The 17,992-nt window shown below is 39.8% G+C and overlaps 1 protein-coding gene across 4 annotated transcripts in view; it reads left to right on the forward strand.

The window, feature by feature from the left end:
• The first annotated feature begins 1,503 nt into the window (after positions 1-1,503).
• Positions 1,504-17,992, forward strand: part of TLK1 (tousled like kinase 1) — a 114,525-nt gene continuing 98,036 nt past the window's right edge. Inside the window, exon 1 of one of the 4 annotated variants that reach the window (XM_075609085.1) lies at positions 1,504-2,021. In XM_075609085.1, the coding sequence (XP_075465200.1) occupies positions 1,895-2,021 (127 nt within the window). In that variant the 5' untranslated portion in view covers positions 1,504-1,894. Of the gene's footprint in view, positions 2,027-17,992 lie in introns of all 4 variants that reach the window. The other 3 variants (XM_075609086.1, XM_075609089.1, XM_075609088.1) reach the window with 3 other exon arrangements.

A 17,992-nucleotide genomic window follows, 5' to 3' on the forward strand; every position in this document is an offset into this window, starting at 1 on the left:
CCATGGGGGCCCTGGAACTGACCACTATTTTCATCTTTAGGGATCCCCTGGTTCCTGAGATATTTACTGGTTAAGGTACCAGCATTGGAGTCTCACCTCCAGGGGAAATAAAATGGCAGTTTAAATCTCCTGCATCACGATAGCCAATATGAAGCTGCAATGGCATCCTTTGCGACTTTCTATTGGACAGCCATTTAAAACCCATTGCAAAACCAAGGGGTAGTACCGGCACCTTAACCAGTATCTTCGGAATCTGGGGTGTCCCCAAAGCTAAAAATAGCGCCCTCTCTAGTTCCCATCCTGTAATAAGGAAAATTAGGTAGGGGGAATATGCTTTATAGGAGCTAACCTCAATACCTCTCCAAACCAACCAGCAATGCACTTGTACCTGAATATTAAGAGTGCAGAGAAAACATATTTGATGGAAACACAATTTTAAATGCATAGTATACATAGAGTTAACAACAGTCAGCTTTACAGAAAGCAGGAACAGGAGAAATACCGGTTACGTGGTTTGAAATGCAAAATGCCCTTCTTTACACAGCGCCCCCCAGAGGCAGACTAAATAGGGCAAGCATTTGGGTCATCCAACCATTGTGCTCACAACCAATAATGGCTTCATATTTTTAAATGAAATCACAAATAGCATAATTCAGCCTGTGCCTGCTGAAGGAATTTAGGGATGTAGCCAGGCTATTATTCCTAAACCTTGGTTAGACCTCACCCCCACAGGCAACTCCCTGATCGACACCTCAATGTGTGTGTCAATCGGAAATGAGAGAAGCATAAAACCTGTCTATACAGCAAACTTTACAGGCAGTGGGAGGGGACTGCAGGACTGCAAAATATACAAGAATAATTATATAGTATATAGAAAAACACATTTATATATATCTCCCACACATATATATATACCCCAATATAAAATAAACTAATTTATTTTATATAAATTCATTATATATATATATATATATATATATATATATATATATATATATATATATATATATATATATATATATATATATATATATACATGTAGAGGTATCAGTACCGTGTTAGCCGAGCTTCAATAATCAAAAAATAAAATATTTTTTTATATATATATATACACACTCATGTACATAAATATATTGTTATATATTAGATTTAAATATCTATTATTGTTCGTTGTCATAAAAAAATTCATGATTGACAGATCCCTCTAGCCCTCCCCCCAAAAAACTTAATGTTAAACCCCTTATTTAAAAATAAAATAAAAAAATAAAAGTGGCATCTCCTATGACCCTGTTACATACAAAAAAAAATCCAAAATGTCTTCTAAAAAAAAATATAATAATAATAAACTTTCTGGATACACTTATTCAAAGAAAAAAATAAATAAAACCAACTGCAGATTTTACAATGAGCATCTTCCTCCCCAACATAAAAATTGCAGTGTGGTGGATGGAAGGAGCCGGGCTGGTGGTGAGGAGGGACACTTTTTGTGTGTGTGTGAGTGTGTGTGTGTTGGTGTTGCCATTTTTTATTTATCAGTGACATGTTGCCTGAGGTGCACGGGCCTCGCGATAGTGTTTGCACAAGCGGTGCGTGACGCCGAACTGATGCAAAGGTTACACACAGACAGGCTACTTGAAGACGCAGTGCAGAGGTGCGGGCAGGTTCTGTGATCACCAAACCCACCCGGATCCAGCACATCCACGCGCCGCCTGCCGGGTCACCCGCACCGAGCGATCTCACCGGGGGGGGTGGCGGCCCCAAAACATCACTCACTTATTATCAGCCGCGGCTTTATTTGTATTGGATATATTTATTTATTTTTATTCTGATACACGGGGGAGCCCCGCGGCCATGGCCGACCGCTGCCTTCCCCGGTCTCCAAGAAAGTAGCTTGATGAGTGTCCAAAGTAACAGTGGAAGTTTGGAGGGGGCGCCATCTTGGTCCCAGCTCTCCACGTCCCCAACGCGGCAGGGCTCGGCTTTCCCGCAGAATAACACGCCACCTGGGAAGGCGAAAGAAGGTAAGGTGAGGCCGGGGGGGAGGCAGCGCGGGCTGGGTCTGAGGCCTGTGGTTTTTTAGGGTGGAAGGTGAGAGGGAGGGAGGCTAGCTCGCGTGTGCCGGGGGGGTCCCAGGCGGGTGAGGCCGCGGGGGTAGGTAGCACACAGTCGGTGTGTAGGTGTCTGAGTGCACGGAGCCAGCATCCAGCAGCTCCCTCTGCAACCATTACCAGCAACTTTTACATGGCAGGCACCAGTACACCACCTCACAGGGGCTGCTCAGCCCGATCTGTGCACGGGTGTTTATTTTATTTTTATTTTTTTATTAAATAAACCCTTGAGGATGGTAATCATAGGTGTTTTTTTGTTTTTGTGCGGCGCTTGTTCCCATCCGGTTTGCAGTTCAGCCACACACACCCCATCATCATCATCACCATCATCAGCCTCCCTCTGTGTCTGCACAGACATCTCAGATCTGCTACATCAACTCCAACCTTCCCAGCACTGAGCTGCAGCACATACATGCAACAAATTTCCATGCATCTCAACTATAGTTTAAAATAAACTGTTTTTTTTCTTTAATATATTAAATGATCAATTATTTTCTTAGGCAGCAAGATAATGTGTGGATATATATATATATATATATAATATATATATATATATATATATATATATATATTGATGCAAATGGCAAGTTACTATGAATATTGAAAATACAGTGTGCTCCATCCACACTTCCTGAATATAAAGCTCAGACGAAGCAATTCTTTGCAATGACGATACAGAATTGGTTTCATTCATCAGGCTATATGATTTAATGGTCTGAACCATTGTCAGTCAGTGCCTGCTCTTCTGCACTTAATTCAGCAGCCGAATGTCTTAGGAAGGGGCAGTGCAGATCTAGATTCCAAATCTAGCAACTAAAGACCAGCGGTCTAGACAGATTAAAGTCCATTCTGCTACACGCCAGGATGGTGCATGTATTGGAATGGTGTATCAGTTTGTCACAGAGGCCCAGCTCCTAAAGACCTTTGTCCCCACATTTGCTGTCACTTAAACCAAGTTTTAATTACTCTACCATAGACTCAACAATTGCCAACACCAATTGCAGGGGGAATGAGCGTTAATATCCATTTTCATCTACTTTTACTTGCAGTTAAAATAAGTTTTGAAGCAAATTTATCGCGTGCGTGTGTTTCTTAATTTTTGTAGTAGTTTAATTGATGTTTTTACACTGAATCTGTTATAAGATAAAAAAAACAGGTGAGAATAAAGATGGCTGTCTCTGAAGGATTTCCATATCTTCCCATTTAGCATCACTTGTTCCGTTTCCTTTTGAATTTGGAAAAAGACAAATGGTGTTTTTGTATAGTGGTCAATGAACATTTATTTGCAGTACTTCCTGTTGATCTTTTTTGCAGAATGAGAAGTCATTGTAACAAGTGTGTTTTTTTTTTTTTGCTCTGTCACATAAACCAAAATGTTACCTATACGTAATAGCTTTAAAAGCAACAGCGACTCCGGTTTGGGGATGCCCAGTTGAATATACTGCAATATGGGGTGATGCTGTTTTGACTCCTTGAGATACTAGCTAAAATTCTGTTATAACCATCCTCACCTTTACTGATACCAATGAACCCCTCCTAGTAATCGGTAGGAGAGAGGCCAAGTTGAAGGCAGTTTGTCCAGTTGGGTGATGGGTGTGACAAAACTAACTATGTCCGCCATGAAAAGGTGTTCTATACTTGAAAAAACATTCTCTAAGACTATAATGTAATACCCATCACTGCTCTATTGTAATATCTATCTTTTCTTTAAACAAAAAATTTTGTTACCCAGGTAATTTCCCTCACAATATTGGAAATGATTGACAGATGTTTACAAAAACTATAACATAGTATTTTTTTTTAATGTCATATACCACCCAATTAATATATGAAACATTTTATCGTAACATTTATCACATTTGTGTATTCTCACCTGAGTAGTGAAGATTATACGGTTTAAAATTTTATTTGAGCTCCCTTTCCATTAGCGAAAAGGGAACATATCCATTGATACAACACCTCTACCATCTTAATGGTTAATTCTTAGTCAAGATAAGTTAAAGCAGCAATCCAACCTACTTTTTTTTGTTGCCACTATTCCAGAATGGGGCCAATAGAAAGTCTACATAACACAGGTGCCATCTTTTAGGGAGGAGCACTGGCAACCAAACCCTATTAAGAAATTTGTGCCATTGTTTATTTTTTTTTCTTCCTCTGCTGAAATGTATCAATTCCTCTGACATTACATTCTTTTTCTATAAAATAGAAAATAAATTGGGGATTTCACAATGAAAAGGAAATGCAAATCACATTTTTTTTTCTTGTGTAGATTTATGAGAACCACTTGGTTACAGCTTGGCAAATAGATTGTGTATAAGCTTAGTTATGTGCCTTTTTCTAAGCGAATTGCGTACAACCGAGCCCATATGTGTTAATAGCAACCAAGTGATGCCTGTTGGTCACCATCATGGTGACATATGAGAACCTAGGGAAAGTAACCCTGTCATTCTTACTTTGTGACACACAAAGCTCTGTGGCAGGTGTACTGTTATTAACAGACACTTTGTCAAGCCCAAATTCTTAGTGAAAGTATCCTTTTAATTTTTCTAACATTACCTTTCCTGACACAATTGTAAGTAGCTCCTTAGGCTTTAGCAGGTTTTTAAAATATGGACAGTTTATTAGTTCCTTGGGGTTTAAAGAGGCAGTCCAAGCTGGCCATTTAAAAAACAAAACAAAACATTTTTACTTTCGGTTTGGAGCATGGGGTCTCCAGAGCTGATCCCCATTAACTTAAGCTCCGGGCCCACCTGCTTCCCTGAGATACAGACTTCTGTACGGGGTGCCGGAAGCCACTCCTGCTCGACTACCATGGTTCACATAATGGCCGCTTTTAAAAGCTCCTGCGGCCCAATAGGAAGCCGTGATGTCATCCGGTGCAGCTTCCTATTGGCCTACGTGACGCGAGAGCTTTAAACATACAGGAGGTATCGGCAACCCCTTTGGGTGGATTTATCTCTGAAAGCAGGTTGACCCTGGAGCTGAAATAATGGGTTTCGGCTCCAGAGACCCCCTGCTTCAATCAAAAATAAGGGGCAAAAAAATGCTTGGATTGTTCCCTTAAACATGTATCATGTACTATATATATTGGTATAGTTATGAAGGCCCTCAGCAGTCCTTAATATAAATGATTTCACTGGTATTTTCAGTGCTGGAAGCTGATACTAGCATAAGCATGTTAACTCCAAACGCATTGTCGTGCGATGCGTTTAAAAAAAAAAAAAATGAATTGCATTTCTTTGCTTTGGGTATACATTCATTTTTAATACTTAAAAATATATATTTTAGTTAGCTTGTTTTTGGAAAAGGGGTTAGGGATACAGAAAATAAAAGGTAAAGAATGGGGTTCCATCGCATTTTTTTTTAATCTCATATATGCATATTCAGTTGAGGTATACTTTAATTTTTAATTCACTTTCTTTTGTTTTAATTTCATGGGGGGACTGAAGAAAGTGTCACTTGGGATGTTGCTGCTATGGGTGAAAGTAAACTGTACCTGCTGAGTATTGGGTATTTATGTAAAAAATATTGTGTTTTTAGCAGCAACATCAATTGGGTATGATTTTAGAAAACTTGTGAATATTACTTTTACAGTTTTAGGAAGTTATATGGACAGCCCATCAGTGTTTAAAAAAAATAATGCATCCATGTAATTTGTTTTCCTTTAGAACGATTTAATCTTCCTCAGAATGTCTTGCATATTTGCTTCCTGTGGGAAAATGATCACCGTTTCTGTTGTAATGAGACCTGTCATTCTAATCTCATATGTTAATTCTTTAAAAGAAAAAAAAGTTTTATCTTTTTAATTTGAGCTCTTTGGCTAATAATGACATCATTCGATTTAAACAAAACCCAAGGGGAAAAAAGTGTTATACATCCATATAAATCGGTTTACAAATTAATTTGGTAAAGATCATAAAAACCCTTTTAAAGCATTTGGTTAAAACATTTTTTTGAAATATTTCTACTTGTCTAACCCCCCTTCCTTCCTTTTTTTTTTTTTTTAATTTTTTTAAATTAAATCTAGCTGGTTGATATAATTCAGTCTACTAAATTGTACCCATTAAATAGGCCACTGCCATTAGTTCACTTGGGACCTAGTATTGACTCTCTTTAAATGGCTTATTTGCCATGCCCTCTTATTGCTGGGAATCACTTCTATGTTTATAGAAGTTCTGCAAACAACAATCACACTATATCCATATTAGTAAAGATGTCCCAAATCTTGCTCAGTACTTCAACCAATTGGATGTCAGGTTTGGAAACATGGCAGCTCCCATGAGCAGTTGACCACAAACCTTTCAACGTGATCTTTGTCATACTTATGCTGGGTCACTGATGGTGTGAACTTCCTTTTCTGCAGCTGAAATCACGCACAGTACAACATTGTTTGAAAGATCCTGCCAAGCTAATGGTTCAGTCCACCTCCAGGCTTAAAAAATATTTGCAAAATGCTTCCCAGCCATTTCATCGCTTCCAGGTTTAAAAATGAATACATTTAAAAGAAATATGCTTTATTTGTATGAATATTGAGTAGATGTGTGAAGTTTATTTCTGGCTTTAAGAAAATGTTTCCGCACATGCTGATAGCTAAGTGCTCTATATATCAATACAACCTTGTGGAAGATTAAAAGATTTTTTATTTTACTGTTCATATGAAATACCATAGTGCGGCGATTTGTAAAATTTTTTTTATGGTTAAGTAACCCTATAATTCTATTGTGAAATTCTGCGGAACACCATCCCTCTCTCATCGTGTCTGAGATCAGGTGCATTGTAAGGAACCTCAACCCTCTCTAATAGGTCGTCTGAGATCAGGTGCATTGTAATGTCTTCTGAATTTGGTATAGTTTTCAAATGATCTGAAAATTGCAGGGAACACTTTTAAGGATGCCCGCAGAACCCAAGGGTTCCTAGGAACCCCGGTTTAAAAACACTGCCATAGTGAGACTTCGTTACAGAAGAGCTTTTCTGTTATAGGACTAAACACGGTGTTACAATTATTAGATAAAGTTTCCATTAGCATGCCTCTGACTGAGGAGCTACTTGCAGCGGTGAGCAAACTGGGGGGCGCAGGAGATTTGTCTGGGGGCGGTTGCAGAAGTCCCACGCGCCTCCCCAAGGCATTAAAATGAAATGCCGGGGATCAAGTGAGGCCTCTGCAACAGTAACAATAAGGCCGCGCTTATAGTATGCGCGACAGGTGACATCGTCGTCGTCGTCGCCACCCGCGAAAGTTATTATTTAACTTTTGGCGACATCGCTGGAGACCTGGCCATTGATTGGTTCAGAGGCTGTCACATGTGGCGACAGCCTCTGAAAAATCAAATTTTATCGTCTTCCAAATTTTTGGTTGCTGCCGTCGCGTCACGCTTACTATAAGCACTTGCGACGGCGGCAATGCTGTTTTCAGGCGACGTCGCCGACACTGTAAGCGCAGCCTTACCGGGATACATGAAGATTCATCTCCATGGCAACACGGCATCAAATGACGCTGCAGGATCATGTGACGTCACCGGCGGAAAATGATGCTGTGGGTCACGTAATGTCACACGACCCCGAGCGTTATTTGGCGCAGCTGGCAGGTAGGAGAGGGGGTCACGAGACGGGGAGGCCAGGCAGGGGGGTGCAGTTTCAAAAGTTTGCCCTCCCCTGCCTTAAAGCGTCAGTCTCTGCTGCTCGTTTAAAAAGAAATAACAAATAATGTACACATTTTTACCTTACTTGAAACCCATTATTTTCTGCGAGAATCAAATGGCCACTTATGTCAGCTTCACTCTGGTGGCCAGTAGAAAGCTGTGACATTGAGAGATGACATTGCAGCTTCTTCTTGGATGACCCCACAGCCATCTTTGTTTTCCTTGCATGTGCACACAAACGTAAAATAAATCAATATCTTGGTATTTGGGGGGTCCCCCATTCCCTGGGCTTTGAGTGCCGCGGTTCAGCCAAAGTGGACCCTAGTTCATACAAAGTTTAAAAATAAAATAATTGGTGGTGGTTTTGGGGAGGGGTATTGTGGCTTTTAAATGGGTGATTCTAGCAGGGGGGGAGGGGCACTTTGACCATTTAAATAATGTTTCGGCATTTGAAAGGTTGAGCTGAAAATGTTGACCATTTAAAAAAAAAAAAAAATCTGCCCGTAAAAAACAGGTATTCCTTAGAGAAATAGATCAGGAATTGGAAAATGGACAATATTATGGCATGTATTGTAGTACACCGGGAACTAAGGAGATTAAATATATGTATTAATATAATATAACAGTAAATATGGCTGCAGGTATAAAGGGAAATACATTTAAATATAGGGATAAAAATGGGTATAAAGAGAAATGTGGAAAAGCACAAAACAGTCCAAAAAGTCCTCTAAGAACAATCACTAAAAACAAAAGTCCCATATAACCCAAACCATGTGGTCCCTGGTGTAGTAAAGAAGTTTGGGAGTTCCATAGTCAGGTCAGTACCTGTCAGTCTTAGTGGGTGTGCTGCTTCTGTATAGAGAATCCTCGACTCAAATTGATGCAAAGTGAATCTAGAAGACAGAAGTGCAAACACACACAACCCACTTAGTCCAGACTGTAGAACAAGTTTTATTAAGTTATAAGAGACAATTAAAATGCACAGTCAATGGTACATAATAAAAGCTTACCTGTGTGAGGCTGATAGACTTCCGTGGTGCCGGCTGTAGTGACTCCACACACATTGATTTATAGATGAGCAACTTGCAGAAAGCAGTCTGGGTGCACAGCTGGAATTAGTGTGCAAATTCAGAAGAAAAGCGGCACTCCGTAGGTCTTTGCAAAACATATCATATTTATTTAATAAAAAATCAATGTTCCTGACCTTTTGTCAAAACTTTGCATGCAAAGTTAAGGTTGCTGCTCTCTGTGTGCTTGGGACTTTCAAATGCTCTAAGCTTCATATAATTGTCTACAAGTACTTAAAGGTGTGGTTCCCCCTTGCGTTTTTTTTTTTTTTTTTTTAAACTAGATTTGAAGCAGGGAGTTTCTGGACCTGAACCCCGTTAATGTCTGTTTCCGCATCCCCTGGCTTCCCGAGATGCATACCTCCTGAAGGTGACCTGGTACTGTCCTCCAGGGAGAGCAATATGGGCAGTTTTTAAAGGTCCCGCATCATGTGGGCCATAGGAAGCCACAAAGTTATCAGTTGCATAAACGTTATAAACCTGCATGAACAATCCGGGCACCTTCTGAGCTAAGCATCTCAGGAAGCCGGGGGTCATCTGAGCTGAAATGAATACGGTTCAGCTTCGGAGACCCCTCATCAACTAAGGGACCCCCCCTACCTTCCATGAAATGTTCCTTTGAAACCTCAGTCTCAGAAGGTTAAAAAGGGTACTGTTTTAGTTTGGTGCAAAGTATTTTGTTTGTTCTGCCATATATTGTGAACTCTTCCAGTTCTGTGTTGGAAAAATATATACCGTGCAAGCCTTTGATTGTCCCATAATAAAAGCAATATATACTATATATTGCTTTATACAGTATTACCATTCAATAGAGATAAGGGGTGTTGATCAAAAGCTCATGTACAGCTATTATCAATGAACAACTCTTGTTTTGGTACTATTAATCAAATATACCAAAACAGTATAATTGATGCTTTTTAGATCGCAAAAAAGCATCCATTTTAGATTGCAGTGGCTTTGCCACTGATTTTAAATAGGTTCACAGCACAGAAAATAAATTGCAACCACATTTTATTTAGTAAGTGTTAAAAATGCAGAGCAGTTCAACATTTCTGTGTTTGAAAACGGTCCATTGTGGACAAACTGGACTTGCATGTGTATAGTGTACTCGCTAATAAATTAGTTTGCAGTTAAGTGTGTTAGAGGAAGAGTGAGTGGCTCAGTGAGTACGCTGACTGGCACTGAGTTTGGAGCAGGGGAAACTGGTTCAATTCCCGGTGTCGGCTCCTTGTGACCTTGGGCAAGTCACTTTATCTCCCTGTGCCTCAAGCACCAAAAACATAGATTGTAAGCTCCAAGGGACAGGAGCCGTGTCTGCAAAATGTCTCTTTAAAGTGCTACGTAAAACTAGCAGCGCCATACAAGAACATGCTATTATTATTATTATTATATGTTTAACCATTATGAGGTATCACAACAAGGACTTTATCTATGCTTTTCCATAACCAATATGACTGAGGACTTTGTATCATAGAATCAGTAAGTTGAATCTTTTTAACTTTATTAGTTTAGTACAAATATTTTTTTACTAGCAACTGTTTTTTTTCTACTTGCGTCTCCCATAGGATGAGTTAGCTATTTACAGGCATACCCCAGTTTAAGGACACTCACTTTAAGTACACTCACTTTAAGTACACTCGCGAGTAAGTACATATCGTTCAATAGGCAAACGGCAGCTCGCGCATGCGCCTGTCAGCATGTCCTGAACAGCAATACCAGCTCCCTACCTGTACCGAAGCTGTGTGCAAGCAGAGAGACTATAGAGCCTGTTACACATGCGTTATTTACATCAGGTATGCATGTATAGGATGATTGCTGTACAGTACATGCATCGATAAGCGGGGGAAAAGGTAGTGCTTCACTTTAAGTACATTTTCGCTTTACATACATGCTCCGGTCCCATTGCGTACGTTAATGCGGGGTATGCCTGTATATAAGATGCACAGCTACACTAAATGGGACTTTTGATAGCAGCTGTTTCGCCACGAACAAATGGTCATCGGCACTTTACTTTGACTCCCTCCTCAGCCGATCCGGTGCTGGATTCCCTGCCACTTACCGCTTCTATGATTTCAATTACTGTTTAGGGTAGGGGTTAATTTTATGGGCTATAGTGGTTAGGGTAGGGGGTTAATTTAAGGAGTTTTGGGGTAAGGTTTAGGCACTTACCCGTAGCGGGGAAATGGCCGGTGGTGGCAGATTGTGGCGGCCATTTGATCGCGGCGAAAAGGCTGCGACCAAATGTATTGGACCGTAGTTACACGGTTGCACTCGTATTAAGTAAGTGTGTACTTGACATTTCTTTGAACCTGTGACCTATAGTGTTGGTTCATTGGCTTCATCCTTTTATTTGCAGAGACAACAAGTTTTTATTTTGTGTGTTTTTATTCCCTGTTTATCAACCATGCTCAAGGGCCATTTTAAATAGAATCTTTATAATATGCCCAAACAGTGATTTCTTACTCCCACACTGCTTTATTCTCTTGCATATTTACTTGTGTTCCCTCTCTCTCCCAGTGATTTCTGCAATCTTTTCCAGGTACAGTGCTTGGTATGGCATTGATATGTCGAATAGGCTAATTCTAAGTAATGCATGTATTAAAAAGTAAAATAAAATAATTTACTTTTGCAAGTATTTGTAAACTTCAGTTTTACGTAGAAATAGCTGTGTTAGTCCAGTTGCAGTAATGCAGAGTAAATGAGTTAAACTCATGGAATCTTTGTAAATCAGTATTGCTGACCTGAGGAAGAGAGGAGAACTCTCGAAAGCTTGTCATATAATATCTGTTGTTAGTCCAAATAAAAAATGTATTACCGAAATACTGCAGTACTCATAAACGTCATTTGAGACTTTAGGATTGGTTTTAGTTGTTTCGCTGTGTCTTGTACCTTTCCCTATTATTTATGGTTATGTGAGGAGGTGCCATGAATATATCTGATTTGTTGTCCATTGGGGTGAAGGAAACAAGACCCTTTGGGGTCCGGCAATGCATTAAACTCCTGATTTTGAGCACCACAGAGCAATGAGCTGGCGTAGGACTGTGAAGTATCCTCATGTTGGATCATTGCATGCTTTCCCTGCCATTCCTGCGAGTGTCTTATAGGTTGAACGCTTGTTCTTGCTTTAAATGCTCTGCAGTATCTATGGCTCTTGTGTATGCCGCTTACATTTCTATATGATCGCCCCTTTCTTGGCAGTATTACTCTCCAAGCCATGTTGGCATAACTGATACAAATCCAGTTTCAATGTGTTGTTTTTTTTTTTATGGCAAGCTAACCCATTATAAACTGCATCATAACCAATACATGTGACTATTATGCAATAGGTGCTCAGCGTATTTGACCTGATGTGCAAAGACCAGGTTATAGTATCAAGGGAATTTTGACATGTAATTCCTATTAACATTAACTTTCTGAAAGAAGGAAGTGGTAGAGGGAGCAATCCTGACAAATTTCAATATTGATTTTGTTACATCATTTGACCCGGGGGAGTCCTCCATAGCGTCTTTTAAAAATGGGGCAACGGTCACTGCACCATAGAGGGAAATCAAATGCATTTTCACCAAAGCGTAAACATTAATTTACTTTTCTAAATAATAATAATTTGGGAATGGGTATGTGGGTTTTATGCTTTGTCATGTGTGGCCTTACCTGCACTCCCATGCTGTTTTAATAAAGGCAAGCATTGGGGTGTGGGCTGTGTGGAGGTGAGTCATTTAGCATTGTCATGGTCACCTACTGCATGGTCACTTTGACTTCTAGTTATAACCCCCTCCCGTGACGGATGAGTCACTTTGCAGTCAAGTTGACTGCACCAGATGAATCATATTTGCTAGATTAACACCTTCCCTGCAACATGGAGTTTGGTAACGTCTCTTAAGATTACTTTTCACAGTAGCACAGTAATGTTTAAATTGAGACGAGCCTAGGGAAGCACAAAGCAATACAGCATTGTAGGAGCTAAACAATGGACGTTGGAGTTTTGGAGGCCCCATATTTAATGATGGCAGCTTTAACAATAAATCCTGTGAAATGAACCCATGTTAAGACCCTCCTGTTCCAAGGCTGGCGCTATACTAGCTGGAAAGGCAGCACATGATTTTACACACAATCCCATTGCCAACGTTTTTGTTCCTACTGATTTTAAGTATGGGGCTGTTTTCTGCATTGCAGTAAGAAGACATGAGTAAATGGCCCCCTTATCTTTAACCCATAGATAAATGCTCATATAAGGTATAAAATCCGCATTGCTTCACATGTCTGTAATACATTTGTTGGAATGGATGGTATAGTACTTGCAGTGATGTACATGCTTAACAATCAGACAATGACTCCTAAACTGTACTGTCAACCCGCTGCATGGCTACAGTACCCCTGACAAATTCTGCTGAGAACATTGGCAATACCACCCTTTTAAGTGGCACCATCATCAGTTTTCAAGAACCAATGTAGCAGTTTATTATTGTGACTATTGGCATTGGTTTATAGAAATGCAAAAATGTTATATCTTCAGAGCAGAGTCCATATTGAGTAACTTATATGAGCAGTGATATGTAATAATAAATAACGCACAGCACATGCTCAAGCTCTTTACAATGCCTGTCTTTAATTCCTCCCATTATAATATAACTTTTTTGTGTGTGTGGTTCATAAACATTTTGTTTCAGTATGCGGATACTATAGATTCGGATGAACTTTGTGTTGTGACGATTTTCTGTGAGCATCTCCACTTGCTTTCTATTTTATATATGACTTAAGTGTTTTGGTTTTATTGATTGTCTAATGCAGTGGTTCCTAATCTTTATTTGAGCACAGGCAACCTTGGAGATCTTTTTAAATCCTGGGGTACCAATTCTTCACCAGGCCACACGCAACCCTTCTGGCTCACACGCACCACTCTTCGTCCTCATTCGCACAAATACATCACACTCGCCCCCTCTTCTTACAGATTCACACTTCATATTCACCCTATTCTCAACACACACTACATTCACCCCCTCCCCCCACTGATCACAAAGCATACATCCACTTTCTCTATCACACAGTCCACATTCACAGTGGGCAGGTTACTATCCACCTCTCCTCTCTCTGCTCTGCGGAGGCGAGTTAGTAGAGACGAATTGCAGCCACTGTCTCCAGACAGTGTGGAACGCGCCAGCTTAGCAGCCGGCAGAGTGTTTCCCCCAGGGGCTGCGGCACCCTGGTTGACAAACACCAATCTATTGTCTTTTAGATTCATGTTTCCACATAACTGTAAAGGGTATCTGGGTGATCCTGGAAGTTTTCTTTCTAAAACATAACTCTGCCAATGTATAATCTGTACTGAGCCGCTTGTTTGTTTTCTGTCGACATTGAAATTATGTCAAAATTGTCCATTACCTATATGTAACCCATTAAACATATCAGTGCCCTTTATTTTATTTTGGTATTAGGAGGGTCATTCCATACACTGCTGGTGGTTGAAAAGATTAGAATGCAATAGAAACACGGATGTTATGGCTCGCCAAAAATTGAACTGTTTTACATGCCTTTACATCAGGGATGGGGAACGTCAGGCCCGGGGGCCGTATAAGGCCCTCAAAATCATTTGGTCTGGCCCTGCTAAGGCAACTGCTATAACCGGGGTTGCGCTAATTTAAAAAAAAAAATGGCTGCCGTGCGCCTGATCGGGAGGAGGGAGGAGGTGGTGTGAGGCGCCGGCAGCCCTACACGATCCCCAGTAGCCACCGTACTAGCCCCAGCAATCCCCCAGCAGCCACCGTACTTCCCCCGCACTCCCCCCATGCTTCTCCAGCAGTTCCCCCCGCACTTACCCCAGCATCCGCCCTATACGATCCCCCCAGCATCAGCAGCAACTACCAGAGGTAGGGGGGCAGGGTTCTGTGTGCCTACATGCCTGCCGTGTGCCTGCCTGTCTGTGTCTGTATGGCCCGCGAACGATGTTATAAATATCCAAATGGCCCTTGGCAGAAAAAAGGTTCCCCACCCCTGCTTTTCATGTATAAAGCTTTAGCAAATTGGAAGTACAATATGCAGCCATACTCACATCTCTGTATTACAACACGCTAATTTTCATGGGAACTATATATATCTCTGAGAGTAATACTGTCAAAAGCATGTTGTTTAAAAAAAAAAAAAAAAAAATCTGTAAAAAATACCAGCATCCTAATTTACCACTTTTAATTATTTATTGACAAATCTTTCGTTTGTTGCCAATTGGTGAATTAACTTTAATATCTTCCCCCTCAATTGAACAAAATCTCACATTACCTAAAAGGAAATAAATTGAAATCATTAGTGGTAACTGCCTTAGAATAGCATTATGGTGTCAAGTCACAAGATTGGATATGGGAAAATAGGATTCTGGTTCATTCACACACCTCTACCTCCATAGTCCTTCTTTTTATTTAAAGTGGGGAGTGAGCTGAAGTACAGTAATGAGCAGTATGAAAGTGGAACTTACTGAATCACACTGATCTGCTACCAATAGTGACCTATAGCTTAACCTTGTTGCAGTATAAATACAAGGTAAATGACAACCCCCTTTTGTCATCATGACCTAATTTCGGTTTGATAAGTTATGTGGTAAAACTAAGGCCACTTATTTGCTAAAGCTCTCGTCTAAATGTTGGTTGGATCCTGCTCGTACCTCTTGCTTTGAATCTGTTTATGATAATGATATAACTTGGTTGGCCATTGAAGACCATATTATAAAGAGTTCAGACACAAGTATGATTTGCATAGAATCTAATTAATATGTCTGTACAGGAAATGTAACCATTATGTGCAAAGCTAGATGAAGGTGATAAACTACATTCCTCCATCTACAGAGTTTCTGTGCGCATCTCTTGAATTTGTCCTGTCTTCACTAGATTAATGTATGTATAGAATAACCATATTTTTCTGTATCACATCCTGAGTTGTTTGATGGGGACATTTTCGGCTTTCATGTGTCAGCACAACATAGTCCTCAAACAAATGCTACAAAGTTGGCACTTGAATCAGTCTCGATGAATATGGCTGCCATAGTCCAAATGCACATCTACAATATCATGCATGTTTTATGTGTAGGTTTCTCCTTCAAATAATGTAGTGTGTAATTTCCTGTAAAGTTGACCTTTTAGTTAATTTAAAATACTGCAAATTCATACCAGATTTTGTCCTTTTTTTTATTCCTATAATTAAAGAACAAAAAAAATGATATCCATTCTTGAAGTTGTATAAGTGTGGGTGGGTAGAAAATCTTAAATATTCTCTGATTTGGTTGTAAAGAATTGCGTGACTTGGTCATGCTTAGGTGATGGTGGGTTAAGTGACCAATTGGATTTGACTTCTGTTAAGGATGCCTTCACAAACTTGCTAATCAGGAAATAGTGGTCTATTAAAGGAATCTATATAACCCATTTCAAATGGCTGAAGACATGTAACCTCATACATCTACGATCTCTTGGATATTGTGAACAAGCATTCCTTAATTAAGACATTTGGTTGCCTGTTGAGAAGACCAGACAGGTGCTAATGCAGAGGGTTATCTAGAGGCAGATACATGGTCCCTGCTCCAGTGGTTACAAACAGCAAACTGTATTACATAAACCCTTAAGTTAATGTGCTAGTAATGGTACAGTGTAACTTTCTCTACCCAAGAGGATTTAAAACCTTGACATTTGACAAGCTGGATAACCATAAATCTTTTTTTTCCCTTTGATTTCTGCCCTCTCCTACAGAGCCTTATTTTCATAAGAAATCAGAATACTTTACCGGAATGTTTGGAATCCTCTAAAGTCCTAACACACAGATTAAATGAGCGGCCCAAATTCCCTACTAATGTCACCACAGTAACCTCCAATGTAGGATCTTGATCATCAGTAACCATTCTTTAAGCCCCTGGTCAGCTTATCAATGTTTGTGTATACTGAGGTTAAAATAAAGTGAATGTACTTTTTCATTTTACCACCCTGACAGCCAAGGAGTAACGTTTTTCATAATTGATCATGTGTTTAATACCGTGTTTCCCAACGTGGGTAGTTGCCACCTCTACAGGGCCCAGGAATCTTAAGAGGAGATCAGAGTGACAGTGGGTAACCTGGAGAGAAGTGTTTCCCTGCATCAATAACCCAATTATGTGTTTCAAGAAGTTAAATCCTTATTTAAATGGGATTTAAACTTTGGTCATCTTGCTATGTGCACTGAAACAGCATGGGAAGCCCACTTGAAAAGTTCTGGGAACCACTGGTTTAATGCTAATTTAGGCTTTAACCCCCCCCCCCCCCCCCAGCTGTGAATGCACAAACTTATACCACACATACAGCATCTACTGTTTTTTTTTTTTATATAGGACTATTCAGGGATTCAGAACTAACTGAGGAAAGGCAGCTACTGCAAATCTGAGGTGTAACACTGTAGAAAATTAACATTTACAATTGGCTGTAAAAATTATAATTGTCAACTTTTCACAGAAACGCAAATTAGAAATGCAAAAAACTGTTTAAGCTGTTTATAATCTGTATGAAGATATATTTTCTTTCCCCAAGTTGGTTATTTATTTTTTGGGGCAGCCTTTGCTTTTCCTGTGTTGGTCGCCTAAATCAAATAAAAATGAAGACCAACTCCACCCCCCCCCCCCCCATTAATACTGATAGCCTCATGACAAATACGCTATGAAACAATGTTGGACTTGTTACTTTGAGCCCCAGCCAACAAGTTGCACTCACCAGGGTTCTTGATGTACAGTATATTTCTTGAGCTATGTACACAATGAAGCAGGAAAGAAGATCCAGAAATGCAGTGATATGGGTGGAGGGTGTATAACGGCTGACTGCACTGTTCTGTTGAATAGGAAATGAAGCCTTTTTGTGGTTGGGTTTTTTATTTTTTTTATACACTTGGCAATATATTTTGGATGAGCAATAAAGTGAAAGGAGTGAGACATGCAGTGTTTGTGTAACGTTTTGAACGTTTCATTGTTTAACATGTTTAAAAGCCATTTCATATTTGGATCCAAAAACCGTACAGAAGTTTATGACCATACATTAAATGTAATTATACAGTACTACCTGCTTTCTTTGGGGGATAGTTAAAAGATCCGATCTGAAGTGGGTTTTTTTTGTCAGTTTTTTTATATTTTTGTATATATAAAATAGGAGTGGTGGCCATATTTTAGAGTTCCAGCAAAAATTCA

This window comes from Ascaphus truei, chromosome 7 (genome assembly GCF_040206685.1).
Source record: "Ascaphus truei isolate aAscTru1 chromosome 7, aAscTru1.hap1, whole genome shotgun sequence".
In the NCBI taxonomy this organism is placed as follows: domain Eukaryota; kingdom Metazoa; phylum Chordata; class Amphibia; order Anura; family Ascaphidae; genus Ascaphus; species Ascaphus truei.